General features: G+C 47.6%; 1 protein-coding gene across 1 annotated transcript in view; it reads left to right on the top strand.

Moving 5' to 3' along the window:
- Window positions 1-24,456, top strand: part of LOC147748878 (lactoperoxidase-like) — a 1,319,638-nt gene that overhangs the window by 725,925 nt on the left and 569,257 nt on the right. The window contains exon 10 of the mRNA XM_086964410.1: window positions 13,089-13,249. Coding sequence (XP_086820536.1) covers window positions 13,089-13,249 — 161 coding nt within the window. The remainder of the gene's footprint in view (window positions 1-13,088; window positions 13,250-24,456) is intronic.

Genomic DNA, 24,456 nt, shown 5'->3' with positions numbered 1-24,456 from the left:
AAGATTCAAAGGATGCAGGGAAAGGCCATCCAGTCTGTGCAACGCCAGATGAGGAACCTGAACACAAATTTGGAAGACATAGGGAAGGGCATCAGAGAACTGGTTGATGTGAACAAGGAGATGTCTGCAGGTATGCGGGACATGACACAATCGGTGCAGCTACTGTGCAGTAAACTGGACCAGGACATGTTAGCAAGGAGAGGCAGCATGCACCGCAACAAACTAAAGCTATGAACTGCCTGGCCACAGCCACTTCCCTGCTATGCAGACGATGCATCAACATGCAGGAGGGACTCACACACAACAGCAATGAGGTGTCTAGGGGCATTGCTAGGATGACCAGTGCTGTAGAGGTGCTGATTAATGCACAGACAGCACAAACTGCTACCACTGGATGTACCAGAAAGTGAGGAAAGCACCAGTAGGAGCAGCATGACAAGCCCCCTTGTTGTTGAGACACGGAGGAGCAGCAGGCGCCATGGTGAGCCAACAGCCCAAACACACAGTGAAGAGAGCCAGCCACTTACATCTGGCACTGGTAGACGTGGGCGGAAATGACTTGTACAGTAAATGGGGAAGTGACCCAGGACTACCATTATTAAATGGATTACATTTGTGTTGCACATTTGTGCTTTTGAGTACCTGCGTAGTGCCAAATATTAAACTAGGTTGGGTGGATACTCCACCTGTCTGTGTCTCTTCACTTACTTAAAAGTAGTTGCGTGTGATCTCTGCCCGTCTGTGTCTGCCATCTGTTGGTGTCGCAACTCCTGCTGTGTTGGGTACAGGCAGTGCATGTTCATCATCATGGTCCTCCTAGTCGCTCAATTCCACCTCAGTGGCCTCCTTAGTAGCAAGGTTGTGCAACATTGCACAAGTCGCAATCATCTTACAGCAGATGATTGGGGAGTACTGCCGTGCCCCTCCACTTTTGTGGAGGCAGCAGAACCTGCTTTTTAACAGCCCAAAGGTGCGCTCCACAATGTTCCTAGTAGATTTGTGTGCCACGTTGTATCGTCTCTGGTTGGGGGTTGAAGGGTTGAGGTAGGGTGTCAGGCTGAAAGAGCGGACGGCATATGCACTATCTAATATTTGAAATTGAGAAAGCCGTTACTCACATACACACATACATATACATCTGCAATATGTATCAAGGGAGTGTCACACAGTGTTTTACCTAGCAGGTATCCTTCGCCAAATTCCCCCGCTGTCAGGCTTGTGTAGATCCCACTGTTCTGAAAGATGTAGGAGTCGTGGGTACTTCCTGGGAACTTGGCCACTATGTCCGTGATAATGTTCTTGGCATCACAGATTACCTGTACATTGATTGTGTGGGTTGACTTTCTGTTTCGGTATATATACTCTGTGGCAGCAGGGGGAAATGTGCAGTTTGATAAAAGTCAGTCTTGGTCTTGAGAAGTTCGGAGTGAGTTTCAGGGAAGCTGATTTAATGATGCATTCTCTGCATCATGGCCTCTAGGAACTTCCGGAAGAAACGGGACAGGCAGCTCTGGGACACCCCACCTACCGCAGCAATCACACTCTGGTAACTCCCAGATGTAAGCAGGTGTAGGCTACACAGCACCTGCCCATGGGGTGGGGTGCTCCAAAAGTGGGTGCAGGTCCCTGATCAAGTCCAGGATGGTGTGGGGGTGTAGCCTGTACCTTTGCAATATCTCTGGTTCAGGTAGTTGAAACAGCATTATCCTCTGCCTGTAGACTTGCTCCTCCCTTCTCCAGACCCTTTCTCCTGCTGCCTATAGCCATAGCTGCCTTGCTATCACATAGAATGCCGCCATTCTAGTCACACTGTTGCATTTTGGGCCCTTTTTTATGTCCTGCACCTGGTTACCACCTGCTTTCACTCCATGGTAAATACCGACTCTTAAATATCGAATTTCATGAAATTCGTATTTTAGAAGTTACCTACATCTCAAAACTCATTTTTTAGCATTTCTTATTTACCGATTTTGTAAAATTACCAATTCGGTAAAATTACCAAATCTGTAAAATTACTGATTCGGTAAAATTACTGAATCAGTAAAATTACTGAATCTGTAAAATTACCGATTCGGTAGAATTACCGATTCTGTAAAATTACTGACTCGTATTTACTGAATCGGTATTTTTTGTGACCCTACATCTCAATATCCAAATACCGGTCGGTAACGGCCGAAATTCGGTATTTTCGGCCGTTACCGACCGGTATTTGGCTACCTACATCTGGCCCTCAATCTTCAATTGGCAAGTATTTTATTTTGGTATTATATTCTCTCTTTCATGCTTTGACATGCAATCTGTAACTCCTCCTCCTTCTTTTTTGGAATCTCCAGGAGAACCTTTCAGATGGGAGGTTTGGTATGACGCTTTTCAAACGTATCTGGGAGCAATTGGTGCTTCTAGGTTCAGTAATGAACTGAAAAAATTTCTTCTTCTTCACTCTCTTGATTTCGAAGGCAGATCTATCTTAAAATATCTTCCTGAAGTTGTTCATATTCCTGGGGATGATAATGATGATTACCAAGACACAATTACGAAACTTAAAACAAGGTTTCACAAACAACCTAGTTTGACGGTTATGCAAAACACATTTTTTACGAGGCAGCAAAATGAATGTGAAGATGTTGATGCTTACATTCCCACTTTACGTAAGTTAGCATCTGACTGTCAATTTGAAACATTTACTGATCAATTGATCAGGGACCAGTTTGTTTGTCTTTGCAGAGGCTAGCAAATCCGTCAGAAGCTTTTGTCTCTTGCCAATCCTGATTTGGATGAAACTATTAAAATTGCTAAAAGCATTGAGACTTCCCAAGTGTCTTTGAAAGAGTTAAAAGATAAACATTTCGATCCAGTCAATTTTGTCTCAATTATCTCTAAGCCTAAACAAAATGAATTTCGAAGGTCTACAAATAAAAACTCTACAATCAGAAACTCTGGCTCAGGGAAAAGTACATCTGACGTTCAAAATTTCAGGAACCCCTTGAGTGATAGTGGAAATGAGTCTGGTGTTGCGTATTATAGTGAAGAGGATTTCGATGATTGCCTAATTGCTACAAATGATTTACCTGAGCATAGTCTTGACACTGAAGAGAGTTGGATGAAGGCTAATGATGAAGTTCTGCAACAAGTGTGCGAGTATGCCAGGTGTGGTTGGCCTAGAGAACGTGTTCTCCCTCAATATTTGCAGCCCTTTTGGAAGGTCGAATCTGAAATTTCGATGTAGGGCGGTCTTTAAGTACGTACTTACAGACTTATTCCTCCACAGAGCCTTGGAATAGGTTTTATTGTTAAGGCCCATGAGCGGCATTTAGGATCAACACTTACTAACCGTAGAGTTTGTGACTGTTTTTGGTGGCCCTCCTTGGACAGTAATGTGTGTGACGTGGTTGATGTGTGCTCAATTTGCAGGTCTGCTGACAAAGGGTTGAAGGTAGTAACCCCATCTCTTCATCCCATTGAGTGTCCTTCTGTACCTTGGTCAAAATTGGTGTTGGACATCATTGGTCTAGAATTTTCACCAGGAGGTTCTCGTTTCATTATGGTGTTAATAGACTACGCGCCCAAATGGCCCAAGTTAAAGTTTGTGAAAGAAATTTCCTCTTCAAGTGTTGTTTTTTTAAAGGATGTTTTATGAGGGAAGTATTTCCTGAAACTTTGGAGACATATAACGGTACACAGTTTACCAGCACTGTGTTTGAATCTTTCTTGAAGTCATGGAACATCAAGCATGTTAAAAGTTTCCTGTACCATCCCCAGTCAAATGGACTTGTAGGACGTATGAATAGGGTTGTGAGGGACTGCATCAGATGGGCAAAATCTTCTAACTGTGATGTTGTCAACTCCATATATAGCATGCTTTGGTTTTATAGGACCACTCCACACTCCACATCTAAATTTCTCCTTTCGAATTATTGAGAGGGAGAAAAGCAAACACTAGTTTTAAACCAGCATGGATGAATAAGTGGAATAAGTCTGTTCCTGATGTTCACAGTCTTATGAAGGTGGTAAAAGAGAGTTTTTGATACTCAACTCAAACAAAAATCCGGGTTTGACAAGAAGAAGTCTGCAAAAATTGTACCTGTGTTTGTGGGTGATTTTATCCGTGTTAAATCTTCCACCCATGTGAAGAAGGGTGAGAACAAGTTTGGTCCACTTTTTTGGTCACCCGGGTGGGAAAAAATGCTGTACAGGTTGAGGGTGGTAATTGGTGGAATGTGGGAAAAATTGTTAAAGTAAAAAATCCATGTTCTTCAGATGTGTCTGTATCTTCCAAGACTGTTGGTCCTTCCCAAGTTCCTCTTAGGAGGAGCACAAGATCGAAGGTGATTCCTGAAGATATCAATTGTGATTTTTTTGTGCTCTCGTATGCTTTTATGTTTTCTTTGTTTAATTGTTTTATTCTTTCATTTTTTTATTGAGAAGAGAGGATATGTTATACTCTCTCAATAGATCTTTTAGCTTTAATGACTAACACTGTGCTCATGTAATATGTTCTGCATTCCAGTCTCTGTCATGTAGAATGTTAATGGTTGCCTGGATGCACTGTCATTGGGTTCTAGGTTTTGAATGGGTCAGAGAGCAGTTGGAACCCAGCGTTTGCCATCGTTTTGCTGTCTCTGCTGTGTAGCTGTTTTACATTAGACTCAACTCAACAATTTTGGCTGCCTGCATAGTCAAGTCAAGTCATAGGATTTGTATAGCGCACTACATACCCAGAGGGTTTCAAGGCGCTTAGGAAGGGGAGGAGGATTACTTGTCAAATATCCACGTTTTAAGTTGCTTTCTGAACGCTAGGTGGTTCTGGGTAAGTCGAAGGTAGGCGGGGAGTGAGTTCCATGTTTTGGCAGCCAGGTATGAAAAGGATCTGCCTCCCATGGTGGTCTTGTTGATGCGAGGTACAGTGGCGAGGGCTTGGTTGGAAGAACGTAGTTGTCGGGAGGGGGTGTAGAAGGACAGTCGTGAGTTGAGGCAGTCTGGTCCGATGTCGTAGAGTGATTTGTGTGCGTGGGTAAGCAGTCGGAAAGTGATCCTCTTATTGACGGGTAGCCAGTGGAGGTCTTTAAGGTGGCCAGAGATGTGTTCGTTGCGTGGGAGGTCTAATATGAGCCTGGCTGAGGCGTTTTGGATTCGTTGGAGTTTCTTCTGGAGTTTAGCGGTAGTACCCGCGTAGAGGGTGTTTCCGTAGTCCAGTCGGCTCGTGACCAGAGCGTGGGTGACTGTTTTCCTTGTATCGGAGGGGATCCAGCGAAATGTTTTTCTGAGCATGCGAAGAATGTTGAAGCAGGAAGAGGATACGGCGCTGACTTGTCTGTTCATGGAGAGTGAAGAGTCCAGGATAACGCCTAGGTTCCGTGCGTGGTCTGTCAGGATGGGGGCTTTTCCGAGGGCTTCCGGCCACCCGGAGTCGTCCCATGCGGAGGGGGATGTGCCTAAGATGAGGACTTCTGTTTTGTCTGAGTTCAGTTTCAGACGGCTTTGTTTCATCCATTCGGCAACTTCTTTCATTCCTTCGTGTAGGTTAGTTTTGGCGGTGCTGGGGTCATTGGTGAGAGAGAGGATCAGTTGAGTGTCATCCGCGTAGGAGATGATGTTGAGGTTGTGTTGGCGGGCGATGGCCGCGAGGGGGCTCATGTATACGTTAAAGAGGGTGGGGCTGAGTGAGGATCCTTGTGGTACGCCGCAGATGACTTCAGAGGCCTCGGATTTGAATGGAGGAAGGCGGACTCTCTGGGTTCTTCCGGTGAGGAACGAGGTGATCCATTCAAGTGCTTTTCCTTGGATTCCGATGTTATAGAGGCGTTGTAGGAGGGTGCTGTGGCAGACTGTGTCAAAGGCTGCGGAGAGGTCGAGGAGTATGAGGGCGACTGTGTCTCCATTGTCCAGTAGAGTTCGAATGTCGTCTGTTGCTGCGATGAGGGCGGTCTCAGTGCTGTGTTTTGCTCGGAAGCCAGATTGTGAGGGGTCGAGGGATTTGTTGGCTTCGAGGAAGGAGGCGAGCTGGTTGTTGACAGCTTTTTCGATGACTTTGGCCGGGAATGGGAGAAGCGAGATGGGACGGTAATTTTTGAGTTCGGTGGGGTCCGCTGTTGGTTTTTTCAGAAGGGCGGTGAGTTCAGCGTGTTTCCAGTCTTCCGGGAAGGTGGCGGAGTTGAAGGAGCAGTTGATGACGTCTTTGAGGTGCGGAGCTATGACGGAGTCTGCTTTGTTGAAGATGTGGTGAGGGCATGGGTCTGTGGGGGATCCTGAGTGGATTGAATTCATCAGACGGATGGTGTCCTCAGTGGAGATTGGGTTCCAATCGTTGAGAATGTTCACGGGGGGAGGATGAACAGCAAATGGTAGGGTGGGTTGATTTCCGGGTTGGTTGTCAAAGCTGTTGTGGATGTCTGCGATCTTGTTGTGGAAGAATGAGGCTAGGGAGTCGCAGAGGGTTTGAGAGGGGGTGATGTCGTTGGAGTTGGCCGAGGGATTGGAAAATTCCTTGACGATGTTGAAAAGTTCCTTGCTGTTGTGGGCGTTGTTGTCAAGTCGATCCTTGAATGCTGTTTTCTTGGCTTTTCGGATCAGTTGGTGGTGAGTGCGGGTGGCGTCTTTGAAGGCGTCCTTGGTGCTGGTGGTTGGGTCTTTTTTCCAGGCTTTTTCTAGGGAGCGGCAGAGTTTCTTGGACTCCTTGAGATCATCGTTGAACCATGAGGCCTTCTTGCTGCCAGGTTTGCTTTGCCGTTTTTTCAGTGGTGCTAAGGTGTCGGCGGTGTTGGATAGCCATAGGGTGAGGTTAGCGGCTGCTTCGTTGGCGTTAGAGGAGGGGGCTGGGGAGTTTTGAAGGAGCGATGCAGAGATTTGGTCCGTGGTTATTTTGTTCCAGTTTCTTTGCAGGGTAGGTTGGAGGTGGATGTTGGGTTTTGGTTTGTTGTAGGTGAAGTGAACGCAGCTGTGGTCAGTCCAGAGGAGGTCCGTGGTGTGGCCGAAGGAGACATGATTGCTGGATGTGAAGATGGGGTCGAGTGTGTGCCCTGCGATGTGGGTGGGGGAAGTGACTAGTTGTTTAAGTCCGAGGTTGGCGAGGTTGTCCACGAGGGTGGCGGTGTTGCGGTCGTTGATATTTTCAAGGTGAAAGTTGAGGTCTCCCAGAAGGATGTATTCTTTGGAGGGGAGCGCGTGTGGAGTGATGAAGTCCATGATGTCTTCACTGAATTTTGCGCGTGGTCCTGGTGGTCTGTAGAGGAGAGTGCCTCGGAGTGTGGTCTTGGGGTCGATGTGGATCTGGAAGTGAAGGTGTTCGGAGTTGGCGAGGTTGGCGTCAGAGCTGGTTGAGATGCGGATGGATTTTTTATGGACGATAGCGATTCCTCCTCCTGTGTGGCTGGTACGGTCTTTGCGAGTAATCTTATAATCTTCAGGGATGGCAATGGTGATGTCTGGTGCGGAGGAAGCGTTCATCCATGTTTCTGTTAGGAAGGCGACGTCTGGAGAGATGGTGTCTAGTAGATTCCATAGGTCAATGGCGTGCCTGTGGACCGATCGGGTGTTGAGAAGGATGCATTGTAGGTGGTTGGGGTCGGGAGTCTGATGTGTGGTTGTAGCGGAGATGTTGTCAGTGCCGCTGAATTTGCAGGAGTAGCATGAGAAAGGTCCATGGGTATGTCCAGGGGCGGCTTGGACGCAGTTGGGGGCGCGACCGGGGTTAAGGGCTAGGAGGGCGGCGGCAGCGTAGGTAACGCGGGGGGGGCTGGGCAGCGCGAGGGGCAGGGGGTCTGGCGCTGGGCGCGGTCCAGGCGCGGACGGGCGTAGACGGGCTTACCTTTGGCGCACCTTCGGCGTGTACGTAGCGCATGGACGCTGCGCGTGGGGGCATTTGGCCATAAATGGATAGTGGAGGGGAGGGGCGAGGGCGTCTCAGCTGGGAGGCGGGGCGGGCACACGAGGACGACGAGCACAACAAATAAACAAAATGGAGGCGGAGGGGGGGAACAGAGCGGAGCACAACGCGCAGACCACGGAAATAACAGCAGAAACTATGAACACAGCGCCAATGAGACCAATCGCAACTGGGCACAAGCAGGCAATATAAAAATCAACTTTGCAGGCAATGAGCGGAGCGCTGAAGGCTGATGCGCTAGACACGTTAAACACAGTGCAGTCAAAATGAGAAACAGCGACAATGATTTTTAGCGCTAGCTAGGCACAGGCAGGCAGGTGAGAGGCAGCTTATGAGGCAATGCAGCGAGAGGCAGCTTATGAGGCAATGCAGCGCTACGATACCAGGTCTCAGCAGAGGCACTGGGAGCGACCACTCGGCTCGTTAGAGAGGAGCGAGTCACGGTGAGCGAAGGGTGAGGAGCTCTACTTCTGGTCAGTGGGAGGGCGTCTCAGCTGGGAGGCGGGGCGGGCACACGAGGACGACGAGCACAACAAATAAACAAAATGGAGGCGGAGGGGGGGAACAGAGCGGAGCACAACGCGCAGACCACGGAAATAACAGCAGAAACTATGAACACAGCGCCAATGAGACCAATCGCAACTGGGCACAAGCAGGCAATATAAAAATCAACTTTGCAGGCAATGAGCGGAGCGCTGAAGGCTGATGCGCTAGACACGTTAAACACAGTGCAGTCAAAATGAGAAACAGCGACAATGATTTTTAGCGCTAGCTAGGCACAGGCAGGCAGGTGAGAGGCAGCTTATGAGGCAATGCAGCGAGAGGCAGCTTATGAGGCAATGCAGCGCTACGATACCAGGTCTCAGCAGAGGCACTGGGAGCGACCACTCGGCTCGTTAGAGAGGAGCGAGTCACGGTGAGCGAAGGGTGAGGAGCTCTACTTCTGGTCAGTGGGAGGGCGTCTCAGCTGGGAGGCGGGGCGGGCACACGAGGACGACGAGCACAACAAATAAACAAAATGGAGGCGGAGGGGGGGAACAGAGCGGAGCACAACGCGCAGACCACGGAAATAACAGCAGAAACTATGAACACAGCGCCAATGAGACCAATCGCAACTGGGCACAAGCAGGCAATATAAAAATCAACTTTGCAGGCAATGAGCGGAGCGCTGAAGGCTGATGCGCTAGACACGTTAAACACAGTGCAGTCAAAATGAGAAACAGCGACAATGATTTTTAGCGCTAGCTAGGCACAGGCAGGCAGGTGAGAGGCAGCTTATGAGGCAATGCAGCGAGAGGCAGCTTATGAGGCAATGCAGCGCTACGATACCAGGTCTCAGCAGAGGCACTGGGAGCGACCACTCGGCTCGTTAGAGAGGAGCGAGTCACGGTGAGCGAAGGGTGAGGAGCTCTACTTCTGGTCAGTGGGAGGGCGTCTCAGCTGGGAGGCGGGGCGGGCACACGAGGACGACGAGCACAACAAATAAACAAAATGGAGGCGGAGGGGGGAACAGAGCGGAGCACAACACGCAGACCACGAAAATAACAGCAGAAACTATGAACACAGCGCCAATGAGACCAATCGCAACTGGGCACAGGCAGGCAATATAAAAATCAACTTTGCAGGCAATGAGCGGAGCGCTGAAGGCTGATGCGCTAGACACGTTAAACACAGTGCAGTCAAAATGAGAAACAGCGACAATGATTTTTAGCGCTAGCTAGGCACAGGCAGGCAGGTGAGAGGCAGCTTATGAGGCAATGCAGCGAGAGGCAGCTTATGAGGCAATGCAGCGCTACGATACCAGGTCTCAGCAGAGGCACTGGGAGCGACCACTCGGCTCGTTAGAGAGGAGCGAGTCACGGTGAGCGAAGGGTGAGGAGCTCTACTTCTGGTCAGTGGGAGGGCGTCTCAGCTGGGAGGCGGGGCGGGCACACGAGGACGACGAGCACAACAAATAAACAAAATGGAGGCGGAGGGGGGGAACAGAGCGGAGCACAACGCGCAGACCACGGAAATAACAGCAGAAACTATGAACACAGCGCCAATGAGACCAATCGCAACTGGGCACAAGCAGGCAATATAAAAATCAACTTTGCAGGCAATGAGCGGAGCGCTGAAGGCTGATGCGCTAGACACGTTAAACACAGTGCAGTCAAAATGAGAAACAGCGACAATGATTTTTAGCGCTAGCTAGGCACAGGCAGGCAGGTGAGAGGCAGCTTATGAGGCAATGCAGCGAGAGGCAGCTTATGAGGCAATGCAGCGCTACGATACCAGGTCTCAGCAGAGGCACTGGGAGCGACCACTCGGCTCGTTAGAGAGGAGCGAGTCACGGTGAGCGAAGGGTGAGGAGCTCTACTTCTGGTCAGTGGGAGGGCGTCTCAGCTGGGAGGCGGGGCGGGCACACGAGGACGACGAGCACAACAAATAAACAAAATGGAGGCGGAGGGGGGGAACAGAGCGGAGCACAACGCGCAGACCACGGAAATAACAGCAGAAACTATGAACACAGCGCCAATGAGACCAATCGCAACTGGGCGCAAGCAGGCAATATAAAAATCAACTTTGCAGGCAATGAGCGGAGCGCTGAAGGCTGATGCGCTAGACACGTTAAACACAGTGCAGTCAAAATGAGAAACAGCGACAAGGATTTTTAGCGCTAGCTAGGCACAGGCAGGCAGGTGAGAGGCAGCTTATGAGGCAATGCAGCGAGAGGCAGCTTATGAGGCAATGCAGCGCTACGATACCAGGTCTCAGCAGAGGCACTGGGAGCGACCACTCGGCTCGTTAGAGAGGAGCGAGTCACGGTGAGCGAAGGGTGAGGAGCTCTACTTCTGGTCAGTGGGAGGGCGTCTCAGCTGGGAGGCGGGGCGGGCACACGAGGACGACGAGCACAACAAATAAACAAAATGGAGGCGGAGGGGGGGAACAGAGCGGAGCACAACGCGCAGACCACGGAAATAACAGCAGAAACTATGAACACAGGGCCAATGAGACCAATCGCAACTGGGCACAAGCAGGCAATATAAAAATCAACTTTGCAGGCAATGAGCGGAGCGCTGAAGGCTGATGCGCTAGACACGTTAAACACAGTGCAGTCAAAATGAGAAACAGTGACAATGATTTTTAGCGCTAGCTAGGCACAGGCAGGCAGGTGAGAGGCAGCTTATGAGGCAATGCAGCGAGAGGCAGCTTATGAGGCAATGCAGCGCTACGATACCAGGTCTCAGCAGAGGCACTGGGAGCGACCACTCGGCTTGTTAGAGAGTTTATTACTACATTATGTTATATTTAAATTCATGTTGCATGCTTGACATCTAATTTTTGTGTTGTCTGTAAGAATGTCTGTGGTTTTTACTTGGTATCCTGGTGCACTATAAGGTTGTTAATTACTATGCTTTAAAAACGAATGCAATTGAATATATAAAGAAATATGTTTTGCAGAATACACCATTTTAACCATTTTTCCACTAACATTTTGGGTGGAAAAACCCTTGAAATATATTTTGTAGTGCTCAGGCTTTTCCACTACACTCCGTCTGGGGTTGGCCTGACAGAATTTGCCAGGGCTGCTTTGGGTTCCCATTACAACCCTGCTCCAATGCATATAATTGATTTTATAGTGAATGGTTTCCATATATGAATAACAATTGCTACCCTTAATGTCCAATGGGCTGCAATCCCTGTAACCCAGATGTGTATCATTTGAGACTTACCATAGCTCATAAAAAATGTCTCCTCACATTAACAAATTGGCAGGGTAAATTAAACTAAAGTCATTGCTGAAAAATAACCCATAGAGCAAGAGATTAGGCTCGCAATTACCAGCTTGCAAATTTTGAAGGAAACGCTGTGTAAGCATAAAGAAAAGTGGGATTTAACCTTGTCAAAACAGCTTTCAAGATAGGTGACTGAGTTGGAAATTCAAATCACTCATATAGTCTCTTGAACCAGAAAACCAGGGGATAAGATCTGAGCTAAGGCTAGTTAAATTAGATTTATGCAAGTAACTATAACAGGATTTCTGTGTTATAGCCACATCACTCATCCTCAAGCTTGGTTTGCAGCAACATCCACACCCGAACACCACTGCAGCTGATTTACTTAAAACTCTTTATTTGAGATCATGTTTCCTCTGTTCTTTTTCTATGTTCGCTACCTTTCTCTTTCATTATGTTCTTTTTTTCACAGCATCTTCCTATTATAATGTTATAAACTCTTTTTGTATATTTTAACTGTTCATAAACCCTCACTGAATCGATTTTGATGTAAATATTTAATTTACATTAGTATGTAATCACCATAACTGATATTTATTTTCATATTATGATCATTGTATAAAAATTATATTGATCACTTTGATGCCGTTAACTCATGTAAACTCTTCCAGAAAATTGTTAAATTGAAAAAAAGAAATCACTGACAGGCCTGTATTCCACCCAGACAGCATATGTTCGAGTAATTCATCAAGATCCTACAAGATTGCATCAATTAAAAGAACCTATGGGCTTAGAGGAACCCACTGAAATACATTGTTGTAAAAAATGAGTAGCTATAGAGTAGTTTAGTGAGGTGACAGGAGATTACATCAGTGAAAGGTAGGTGGTGATAAAATAATTCATCAAGATCCAAAAAGGTCTCAAAATAGAAGACATCAGTGGATTTAGAGAGGTCCATTCACATTTAAGGAAAATAAATCAGTGAAAAAATAATGATTACAGAGTAAATAATTTAGATGCCAGGAGGTTTTGGAAGTGGTTATAGCAAGCTCTAAATATTCGAGAAGTTCGTTTAGAGTAATCTGTTGCGGTGTCTAGAGATTCCATAAGTCCAAAAAATAGGTTGCTATGAGAAAAGTTAAGTCCTGGGATGTTTCATCAGTATTGAATGCTCTGATAATACTGACTGGTGCGTTCAGAGTAATCCACTGAGACCTCTGGAGGTTGTTCGAGTCGAATAAACGAAAGGAGGTTTCGTCAATTGAAGATATCAGTGACTTTACAGTGATACATGAAAAGCTTGGAAAATTATATGAGTGGAAAAAATAAGTAGCTATAGTATAATTAATCTATGTGTCAGAAGTTTCTATTATTTTATTGTTGCATAATTATAGCATTAACCTGTAATTAAGGATCTAAAATACATATACGAGCTGCTATTAATACTAAACAGAACAGTTACAAATTTATGTTTTACCTTCTTTCAGGTGATAGACGAGCAAATCAAAATTTAGGACTTTTGGCTATTAACACAATTTTCGTTCGAGAACATAACCGGTTGGCCAGAAAGCTGAACAAATTAAACCCACACTGGGAGGATGAAAAGCTCTTCCAGGAGGCTCGAAAAATTGTTGGAGCCCACATCCAGGTACTGCCTATATCCCTGCTTCAGACGTAGAACTGTCTTTTTAAATGGCAAAAGCTGCTACGGATTTGTTCCTCGGACAAATGAACGCAAGATAAACCTGCGAATGCATTAACTTGTCATAACTTCTTCTGTCCCGCCCAAAAAGACATTTAGTAGTTTACCTTGTCTTCTGGCGCACCATGAATTTTGCACAAACACACAAATATCAAATAGATTGTTAAATCCTGATGGAAGGGGCTGTCCTTCTCCTCCCTTCAAGATTTCTTCCTCAGGAGAAATACTTGATAAGTAGATAGAGCCTTGATCCCTCCTTGGAGCACCCTGTAATCTTGATAGGCATTTATGTGCTATTTTTAATTTACATTTTCTTAATTGTTTCACTCATTCTGTCCTATTTCATTGGTGGTGATGGAGACAATTTAAGTCTTTTGCATGATCAGTGGTTGAACTGAAATTTCTGATGTGAATCCTTTTTTTACAAAACAACATGGATCTTACTTTTTTTTTTACTAATAAAATGGAGTAAGGTGCAAAATGAAGGTGTCATTTGACACCCTCGTAATGACCAGGGGTGGACAATGTATTCCGCTGCGCCGGCGTAATTGGAGGAATTTTGGCTACTCCTCGTTATGCTTGTAATGCGGAGTTCCAGTCAAATTCTACCAACTGCTGCGTTGCGAGTTTTTTGTTGCATGCGGCTCAAAAACGTTAAGTTTGTATGAGCGAGAGTGTCCCCTGCCTTGATTTTTGTTCGCTAGGGTGGCACCCGGTGTGATTCTCTAGCTTGGGCAGTCATGACCTTTGGTGGTCAGAAAGCTGTGGATCAAGTAGAAAATGTACTTGAGCGGCAGCAAAATCAACTTGAGAAGCTGCGCCTCTGGCGTGCCCCATTTGGTGCTGTTCGCATTAATTTTTCAGTGCAGAGCAGGCTCTTGGTGCTAAATCTACACAAGCAGCGAAACATGCCTATTTCCACCAGTTCACTGAATTCTGTGGAATCTCGTGGAGTTTTTTTTTAATATTACACCAGTTCCACTCGGGCCCTATAATGACACACATGATATGTACTATGAGCCAAAGAGAGTGAAACCATGTTAAAACTAGAAAGGCTCTGTGGTAATGACAACTTTATAATAAAAGGCATACCACCTCCTACATGAAGCATAGAGAGTAAATCCAGTGTTAACAACTCCCCCAAATTGAATGGAAAAATGTCCCTACACTCTCGATATCCTATTATTGTCTAGAACACCTTTTGCCTTACAGAATCTTCTGAATACATTTCTTCTATCTATATTTTAACTATGGACTTGGTAGCTTTAACGTTGGTTCACTCTCTCTGCTTCATGTAGGAGGGGGTATGTCTTTTATTATAAAGTTGTCTCTACCACGGAGCCTTTGTAATTTTAACCCCTTGGCTGCTGGGGTCATTCGCCTGCCGTGCTGGGGGAGGGGGGGCGTGCACAGCCCCCCGGTGCTCATGACGAGCTGAACCCTTCATGACCACACCCGTTTAATTAGAACGCTCGCACAGCAGGGGAATTTGCCCAGCGTGCGAGCGTTCTAACTGTCATGACGAGCTCAACTCGTCACGAGCACACGAAAACCGTGGCTCATGACAAGCTGAGCTCGTCATGAGCGTGGGAGGGGTTAACATTGTTTCACTCTTTCTGGCTGATGTAAGTCTATATATATAGTCCATTTTGCATGTGTCATTATAAGGCCTGAGTGGAACTCACGAAGTTACAAAAAAACTCAACGAGACAGATTCCGCAGAAAATGTACAAGACCATTGATGTGTAAGGAGAACAGTGTAGGTGCCAGAACGCACCACTGGGGGACCCACCTGTGAATTGGGATAGGGTTTGTTAGCTCGCTCGTCCTACCTCGTCTGACATGAGCATAGTTAGATTGATGTAGCCTGATCAAAATAGTGTAAAAGGAACACCCATAGTGCTAAAGACTTCCCATAATCTGTTTTCCTAGGAACCAAATCAAAGTCAGCCCTCGGACCAATGAAGACTAGTTACAGTTGATCTTTTTGAAGATGAATGGATTTCCATGTTATGAACAAAAAAGTGGAAAGCTTGACCAAAAATCTTGGTGGGGAAACCTGCCTGAAATGGGGATAAAATCTACAAGTAGAGTAGTAGAGGGGCTTTTTAGGTTTGCTTGTAAGTTAGGCCACAAGCCAGTGCCTGAGCTTGTTACCTTACACAAGGCAAAATGCATGTCCGTTGCATTGTATGGGGCAGGGGTGTGGCGTTACCAAAGAAGCCTCCCGTTGCAAGTGATGGAGAACACGTTTATAAAAAGCCTGTTGATGATTCCTAGCAGTGCTGCCACCTCATTTTCTCATCAGGAAGTGGGGAAGGAATATATAGATCACAATGGCACTGCCCCCTTGCTTCTGTGGGCCAAAATCTGGGCCTCAGAAGAGTTACAGTTTTCAAGTGAGATCATCGAAGACTGTATTAACTTGGACAAGTCTTTGAGGATCCCTTGGCTTCGGTTTGTGAGGGATAGGTTATTCCAGATCACGCTGGGTGAGTACTTTGATACCCCTTCAAGCATCCCCAGTAATGCGAAGGGCAAAATTAAAGAGGAGTTTGGTGTCAGGGCAAAAAGGAGCCATTTACAATTGGAGGCCCCTGGGCCAAATGCCCTTTCATGCATAAACAGCAGTATTATCTTTCCTTTACTACTAACAGCCAGTTGCGTTTTCTTTTAACAAGATTCCGTCTCGGCACGTTGCACTTTCTGGTAGGGTTCCCTATACAATCCGAATGGACAGACAGCCTTACTCTTTGCCCATGCGACAATAGTCCTACCCAGAGCACTTTGCACTTTATTCTTTTTTGTACACTTTACAAAGATCCAAGGAGCAGATTTTTGTTGCCCTTTTTAAAGAACATTCGCCCAGGTACATATTTAGAGGGCTTCAGACATTTGCAATCATATACTAATCCTGTTATTTGCACTGCGGTATTAAATTTGATCAAATCAGCAATGGGCATTAGGAAACGATATGAAGTACAGTAATTAAAGGGAAATCAGGAAATGAACAATGTTAAATAGGAACTAAGCTCAACGGTCATTACTTCATCGATGTACAATCATGTTTTTAGCTTGCATATGAACTTTTATCTCTTTTATAATATTGTTAAAGGACAAAAGAATGTATTTTACATTTGAATTGTGTATTTTAAACTAGGACTGTCTTTTTGGTTGAAACTTTTATGGCTGTGTGCCGAATAAAGTCAATTTGAATTTGAATAGTTTAATATGGAATTCCATTATTGTATTTGCGACCTGGATATATGCTCAACAGGAGCTAAAACAGCAGAGGTGTCATACATTTTTATCAAATTGGAAGTATTACATTGTAACTCGGCCATTTAACTCCTCCTTTATTGTTGAAAATATTGAGTTCCAAATAATTCATTGCATGAGTGCCACCTAGGTCATACATAGTGTTAATTTTTAAAGAAAATCCGAATATTTTGTGATGAGTTTTTGTCGGAGGAAAATTTTTAAAATTCATGAGGTTACCCCGAAGTCTATTATCTATAATAAAGTAATTAATTCTCCTTTTGCAGTCACATCTTTTAAAGGTATGAACTCTTGGCACATCAGAAATCGATCTTCTATTACAGGCTCCTAGGCTGTAGGACAGAGTTCAAGAGGCTAACGGCAAGGCAGTCGAAGACTATTGGGCCTTTTATTTAGTAGGTTTGCTTTGCGTTTGCATGAAGGCAAGGTGATACATACACAACACAAACCTTAAGCAAGATTTATGAAAACACGCAAAGTCACTAAGGTTGGCCCTATATCTCAGGCAATCACTCTCCCTGCCTCAATTCAGGAAGGACCTCAAGATCAGGCTCTATGACTGAACTGCAGACCCCCCCCCCCAGCCCCTTGAGACCCTAACGGGTGATTAGCCGCTCTCTATAAAAACCTTGATGGATTGAGTGAGTGGTTCCTTAATGTAGAATTATCCCCAGGCGTGAGACTGGATCCGGAATTTTTTTGCCACAGCATCTCTGCGCGCAGGTGGGCGGCACCACGTGACTTCGCCCTGACATTGTCCACGGACATGACATCAGCGAGGTCACATAAGACCCACCCCGACGGGCTGACGTCAGTATCCTTCTTTTCCGCGTGCAATGCGGATCCAGATTGTGTTCCCTGCATATTTTCAGGCCTTCTTTTAACACTTTTGCATTGAGGAACAGTATGCGAATGCCTTCGGGATTCAAGACGTGTACTTCTTGTAAGCGTCAGATGTCGGTGATGGACCCTCACCCAATTTGTATGTGGTGTTTGGGCAAGCACCATGACTCTACGGACTGCGACGCTTGTCAGCATCTCAAGCTGATGGCATGGCGGGAGCGCCGGATGAAATTGCTTTCGGCCCGCTTGTCCAGGTCGGTCTCGTCACAGCGTCACAGCGTCCGTGTCCTACCTCGGAAGTCAGAAGCCGCCAATTTTGACTGTGGCATTGTCCTTCCCCGAGGCCCCACGGACGTCGGTCTCCCGCTCGTAAGTCCTGCAGCTTGTCTCCGAGGCCTTGTCCTCGTTCTGCGGAGGGTGTGGGTTCCCCTCGGGACATGCGCCCTCACCCGTCACCACCCTATCCGCTGTATCCTGGCCTTGGGGCAACTAGGGCCCAAATGAAGGCCTAGGCTACGGTTCTGCAGGCTATTTTGGGCCCCCCTCCTCTTCCCGAGACGTCCGCGGATCCCTTGCCATGCGCTGGGCTTCTGCAGAGTCACAGGAGGCTTCGACTCCGGCGCCAACGAGTTCAACTTCAGGTTTTGGGGGTGTGGTGTCATCGAGGTGCGGCCCAACGGGGTTCTCCTCTTCGACTTACGGCGTCCCCTGCCTCGCCAAAAAGCCCTGGGGGGTTCCCTGTGGTGTCGCAGTAGGTCGCCGGGACCCACAGTTCTTCCACGAGTCCTCCTCGGTCCTCTGGGCAGGCGGTTGCCTTACCGGAGGCTGAACCAACGCCTTTCTGGCACTGATGGCTTTCCTCCCCATCCCTGGCGGCGCCGCAAGTGTTGGCCAGGACCCTGGGCACCTGCCAGAGTCCCTCTTGGTCTACGCAGGCGGCTGCCTCATCGGAGGTCGTCGGTGCCTATTCGGTGCCATTCATTGGCAGCTCCGACCTCGCCCCATTCTCCTAGAAAGCACGTGGTGGTGGAGGTCGACTCAGCACCCCTGATGGCCGCTTCGGCACCGATCGAGGACGTACCAGTGCATTTGGCGTACTCCACAGCGCCGTCCAGGCGTCGGGTCGTCAACTCGTCTCCGGAGGTCCCCTCCTCTCCGGAGGTTTGTCATCTCCTTGTCTCCTCTTCACCGTAGATTGGACGCCATTTCGTTGCTTTTTCCCTGGCATTTTCGAGGGAGGGCTCTATGCCATCTCCGCGGCCACAGCCCCCGGATTCTCTCTTCCACAACTCGCTGCTGGCTGCCCCACAGGCTACTCCGCCTTCTCAGGAGACCCCTCAGGCCCCCACTTGTCCATGGATCTCCCATTCTACAGGGGCTGGCCGTTTCTTCCTCCAGCTGGACTCGGGGATGGGCGGCTTAATTTTCAGCCTTCGTCCATGGAGGAATTCCTCTCTCCTCATGTGACGCCCTATGGAGGTGAGTGTTGCCTTTATCCGGGCCATTTCCATGGCCGCTGGCAACTTGCAAATGGGCAACCCGGTCACTCCATTCCCTACGGACCATTTGTTAGAGGTTCTCCACCAGGCCTCTGGTGGGAGGGAGCTACTTCTTCCATTTGAAGCCTTGCTCCACAACTCTCTTTTGGGGGCCTGGGGGTGTCCTGCCACAGAAGATCCGGTGCCTCAGTCTCTCCTCCACCACCACCACCATCCTGCTCCGCACGATCCAGTCTGTCTTTCTTTCCACCCTTCTATCTAGGGCCCTCTCCTGCAGACTGCTTTTCCTTCCTTGCCTTCAGTGTTGCTCCCTCCATCAAGGGAGGCCTGGTGGTTGGATTCCTGGGGGCGTAACATCTTTGCTTCCACTAGTGCTGCTTTGCGAGCACTCAACACACTTTGTGTGTTGGCCAGGGCTACCTCCAGCCTATGGGATTCCGCGGAGTCCCTTCTGTCTAGCTCCTCGCATGAAGGTGTCTGCGCTGATCTGCGGTTCCATGTGCTGGATGGTTGGGAGTGAGCTACATTTATTCTCCGTTTGGCCTTGATTGTTGCTGATTCTCTCGGCCGCGCTATGGCAAGTTCTGTGGCTCTCCTTCGCCATGCTTGGTTGTGGGACAGCATTTTTCTTGTGAATGTTCGGGAGCGTCTTGTTGACCTACCTTTTGATGGGATTCTTTTGTTTAACACTCACGCGGACTCTGCCATTCAACGGCTCCTGGTGGCACTCCGTCCTCCACCTCCGTAAGCTTGGCTTGTCAGTCCTCAGGTGATTCTGGGAGGTGTTTATCCCACCTTTTTCTTTGGGCCTAGTGTTTTGGATGGCCAGTCTGTGAGTTCTGTGTGGCTTGAAATGCCTTCAGGGTCCTTTAATTGGCCCTTCGGTACTGTTGCCTGCTTGTACACCTTTTTGGCTTTTGTGGTGTGTTTTTCTTTGGCTGTTAGTGAAGCTGTATAGGTCCGCAGGTTGGGCCATCTGGGTATTTTTTCTTGGCTGATTGGTAAGCCGCCTGTGATGCTACCCACAGATCCTTTATGTTCTGTACCTCTGCTGCGGGGTTTTTCCCTAAGAAGTGTTCCCATGTTTTGTTTTGGGATGTGTCATACCCTAGGTGGGGTACCTGTAGTTATTGTGTAGCTCTGTCCTATGCTGGCCCGGTGTGGACACCTTGTTGGGTTCCTCGCATTTCCTGGCGTCACTGTATACCGCTTGGTGCAGTTTATTTTTTTCTTCTGTCTTAGCGCAGCCCGTGCTGTGCCAGGTTCTGTCCGGCTCAATATCCGCTAACTCGCCAGACCGACTTTGGCTTGTTGTCTGTGGCGCTGTGTCATGGTGTTTCCATCTTGTTGTCCGACGTCTCGGCCTGGTCCTCTGCCTGGTGTTCCAGGGCGGCTAGGATACTCCTAGTATTCTCCTGTGTTCTGGTTGACGGTTTTAGGATCATCCTACGTATTTCTCCTCTTATCTTCTGGCTGGTCCCACTTCTTTTCGTGGGTCAGTTGTGTCTCTGGCACGGTCCTTTTCTGGGGCTGTTCTGGGATTCCCCTGCCTCTGCCTTCGTCTTGCGCGTGGCTTGTTCTGGGCGCACTGCTTCGTGGTGTATGCCAGCTGCGCATGCCTGGTCATTATGGTCGGCCTCCATGGGCCTTGGCGTGTACCCATGTGCTCCTACCCCTTGTTCGGTCGGAGCTTTGGGCTTCTCGGCTGTGGGGCCATTCCTGCCTTGTCCGCTGCTTAGGGACTGATGCCAGTTCAGCTGTCCCCTTCGCTGTGGGTGTGTGTTCTCCTGCGGCAGGCTCTGCCTCCCTTAACACCTCTTCTCCTTGGAGTTGGGGTAGTTCTTTTCTTCCTTGGTACTTGTTTGGCGCTGTCTGCCCCTCCGGGAGTTGGTTGGCGGACGCCCTTTGTACCTCAGGTAGGCTTGGGGTGTTCTGGTCATCCCTTCGCCTTCTTCTTGCTTACTTCTGCTTAGGGGTGGCTGGGCCTTCCTTCCTGTACCCATGATACATCGCCTGTTGGGTATCTGTGTTCTCTTCAGCTGGTGGGGTTCTCTCCCAGACCTTCCTCCCTTCCAGGTATGGCTAGGGTATATATTCCACGTTAAAGAATCTGCAGCTAGTAGTCTCTATCAGATGTACAAGTTACTTACCTTCAGTAATGGTGTATCTGGTAGAGACGATTCCAGGCGCAGATTCCTTCACAGCCTGCCCTTCCTCCCCGTTCTGCGAGGACCTTCTACTTGATCTTTTGCACTCGCCCCCCTCCTTCCGGGTGTCTTTGTCTTCTACAAGTGCCCTCTTTCTCTTCCTCCCTGGCAGGAGTCTTTGTTCTGTTTATGTGTTCCTCTCCTTCCTTTCTGGGAATTCCACAATAGGTTCATGTGTACTTCTGCATCCCTATACCCTGGGTTTCCCAGTGTGTGGTCTACTCATAATCATTCCAATGTCATTGCTCAGGGTTTCTGACTCCTCCGCAGTCCTCTGGGTTGGGGTCTTTTGGCTGTGCCTCGGCCCTTAGCTATTTACAAGGGGTACAGCACTCCTTCATGGTGTTGTCTTGGGGTGATTTGTCATTACTCATCTGTTCCGGACTTGCTGCCCTTCCCTGTTATAGATTGTGGGTTACAAATGCAAAAACAACAATTGATGGACAGAATGCAGAACAATGTCATACATTCACCCCAGTACAGAGATCTGGGCCTAAACCCATCGTTTTTTTGCTCTCCACACCACCCCAGTTCAGACATGGCCACATGCAATTCAGCCTTGACCCTGTGCCTCATGGGAACAGTCCAGCCCGAACTGCCAAGCCATGTCTTTCCTGGACCAGAATCAAGCATCCTAGGACCGGTTTCTGGCTGTCAGCCGTATTCAGCCAGGATAACTTGACTCCAGTGATGTGGAGAGCATGGGACTCACGTCTGAGCATACCCATCCCACTCGGGGTTACAAATGCAAATACAACAATTGATGGACAGAATGCAGAACAATGGCATACATTCACCCCAGAACAGAGATCTGGGCCTAAATCCATTGTTTTTTTGCACTCCACACCACCCCAGTTCAGACATGGCCATGTGCAAATCAGCCTTGACCCTGTGCCTCATGGGAACAGTCCAGCCCGAACTGCCAAGCCATGTCTTTCCTGGACCGGAATCAAGCATCCTAGGACCGGTTACTGGCTATCAGCCGTCTTCAGCCAGGATAGCTTGACTCCAGTGGTGTGGAGAGCACGGGACTCACGTCTGAGCATACCCATCCCACCCGGGGTTACAATTGCAAAAACAACAATCGATGGACAGAATGCAGAACAATGTCATACATTCACCCCAGTACAGAGATCTGGGCCTAAATCCATAGTTTTTTTGCACTCCACACCACCCCAGTTCAGACATGGCCATAAGCAAATCAGCCTTGACCCTGTGCCTCATGGGAACAGTCCAGCCCGAACTGCCAAGCCATGTCTTTCCTGGACCGGAATCAAGCATCCTAGGACCGGTTTCTGGATATCAGCCGTCTTCAGCCAGGATAGCTTGACTCCAGTGGTGTGGAGAGCACAGGACTCACGTCTGAGCATACCCATCCCACTCGGGGTTACAAATGCAAAAACAACAATTGATGGACAGAATGCAGAACAGTGTCATACATTCACCCCAGTACAGAGATCTGGGCCTAAATCCATCGTTTTTTGTACTCCACACCACCACAGTTCAGACATGGCCATATGCAAATCAGCCTTGACCCTGTGCCTCATGGGAACAGTCCAGCCCGAACTGCCAAACCATGTCTTTCCTGGACCGGAATCAAGCATCCTAGGACCGGTTTCTGGCTATCAGCCGTCTTCAGCCAGGATAGCTTGACTCCAGTGGTGTGGAGAGCATGGGACTCACGTCTGAGCATACCCATCCCACTCGGGGTTACAAATGCAAATTGTGGGTGCAGACTTTCTGTCGCCTGCTATGACATTTTTCACATGCTTTTCTGCCTTCAGGGAGGATGTCGCCTTCGCTTGCGAGGTTGCTTCCCGGAGCGGTGCTCGGCTCTTTCCCTTCCATGCTTTTTAGTAGCACAGAACCTGGCACTTTCCTTCCTCACTATTCGCTTTTCTTTCCTTTCTGTTTCACTGATTTTTTCGCATACTGTTCCTATACTCTCACAGTTTTGTTTGTGATGGCTCCACATATAGGCGCGGAAAAGTTCTCAGAAGAAAACTGACGTCAGTACGCCGGGGTGGGACTTATTTAATATGTTCCCTAATTTTGTAAATTCACGTATTTTAATATACTCTGGTGACATTTTTTTTGTTAGCACCACATCCATGAAGATTTTATTTTAAATGCGGCATGAATTATTGTCTAGTTGCTCACCTTTTTGTGTGTATAATGCTTGTCGAATGGTTGTGAAATTGTTGGCAACACTAAATCATAAAGTCGCTATCATGGACAGGGTGCGATAATTTAATGATTATCACCCGAAGTGTGTTTGGAAATTACGGGGGGTTTTTCACCTGGTTTTTTTCTTTTACTGAATTAATGAACATGAATCTGAAACCAACTCGGATATGAGGACTAGCATGTTCTCTGTTGTATTGTGCAGATGGCATGCAATATCGAAAACAGATATGCTGATGTTGGAACATTTAGCATTCAATTTTTATTAAAGCAAATTAGTAGGAATATGAAGGGTTGTAAATATTTGTTATAATAAGAAAAAGTAAATAAATGTCTTTGATGGTCTAATTTTGAATATTTGTGTATCAGCCCTAAGACTGTCACCTAGTAGAGTAAACAGAAGAATTTTGAAAATATGGAATGCATTACGCAAATTGAACAGTATGTGGCGTGATTCAAGGTAAAAGGGGTGTGGTTTTGTTTCTAAACATATGTTATAGGTTTGGCAGGGATCCAGAGCACACTATACGTATCCAAATGATATTCTCATCCTCAAGTATTCATTCATTCGGGATAGATCACACCAAACGGAAATTTTCAAAAAGTTTTATTCATCAACAGTGTCCACCTCTTGGGAATCACTGTACCTGTCACTCAAGCCTACACTTGTTTCATCACAGCATGTGGCTGTGACTCTTCAGGGCTGATCTTATTGATCGAGGCGCGTGGTCGGGGAGCCGGTGAGAGTTCCAACCCGGTCCTTATCGGGTGGCTTTGTTATTTAATAGGTCACGGCACCAATTGGTATTTCGGGGTGCCGTCAGCAAACTTTCAAATTTGAAGTTTCACAGCGAGTAAATATCTCTAACTGTATTCAGGCCGTGTTCATCCCGTGGATCAGCTTGTATAGCTTCGGTCTCCAAGTGCGGGTCCGCACTTGGAGACCGAAGCTATACAAGCTGATTCACGGGCTGAACACGGCCTGAATACAGTTAGAGATATTTACTCGCTGTGAAACTTCAAATTCGAAAGTTTGCTGACGGCACCCCGAAATACCGATTGGTGCCGTGACCTATTAAATAACAAAACCACCCGATAAGGACCGGGTTGGAACTATCACCGGCTCCCCGACCACGCGCCT

The sequence above is a fragment of the Lissotriton vulgaris genome, chromosome 1_1 (genome assembly GCF_964263255.1).
Source record: "Lissotriton vulgaris chromosome 1_1, aLisVul1.2, whole genome shotgun sequence".
Lineage (NCBI taxonomy): Eukaryota > Metazoa > Chordata > Amphibia > Caudata > Salamandridae > Lissotriton > Lissotriton vulgaris.
The sequence above is the reverse complement of the archived record's forward strand: the minus strand, read 5'-3'. Positions and strand labels throughout refer to the sequence as shown.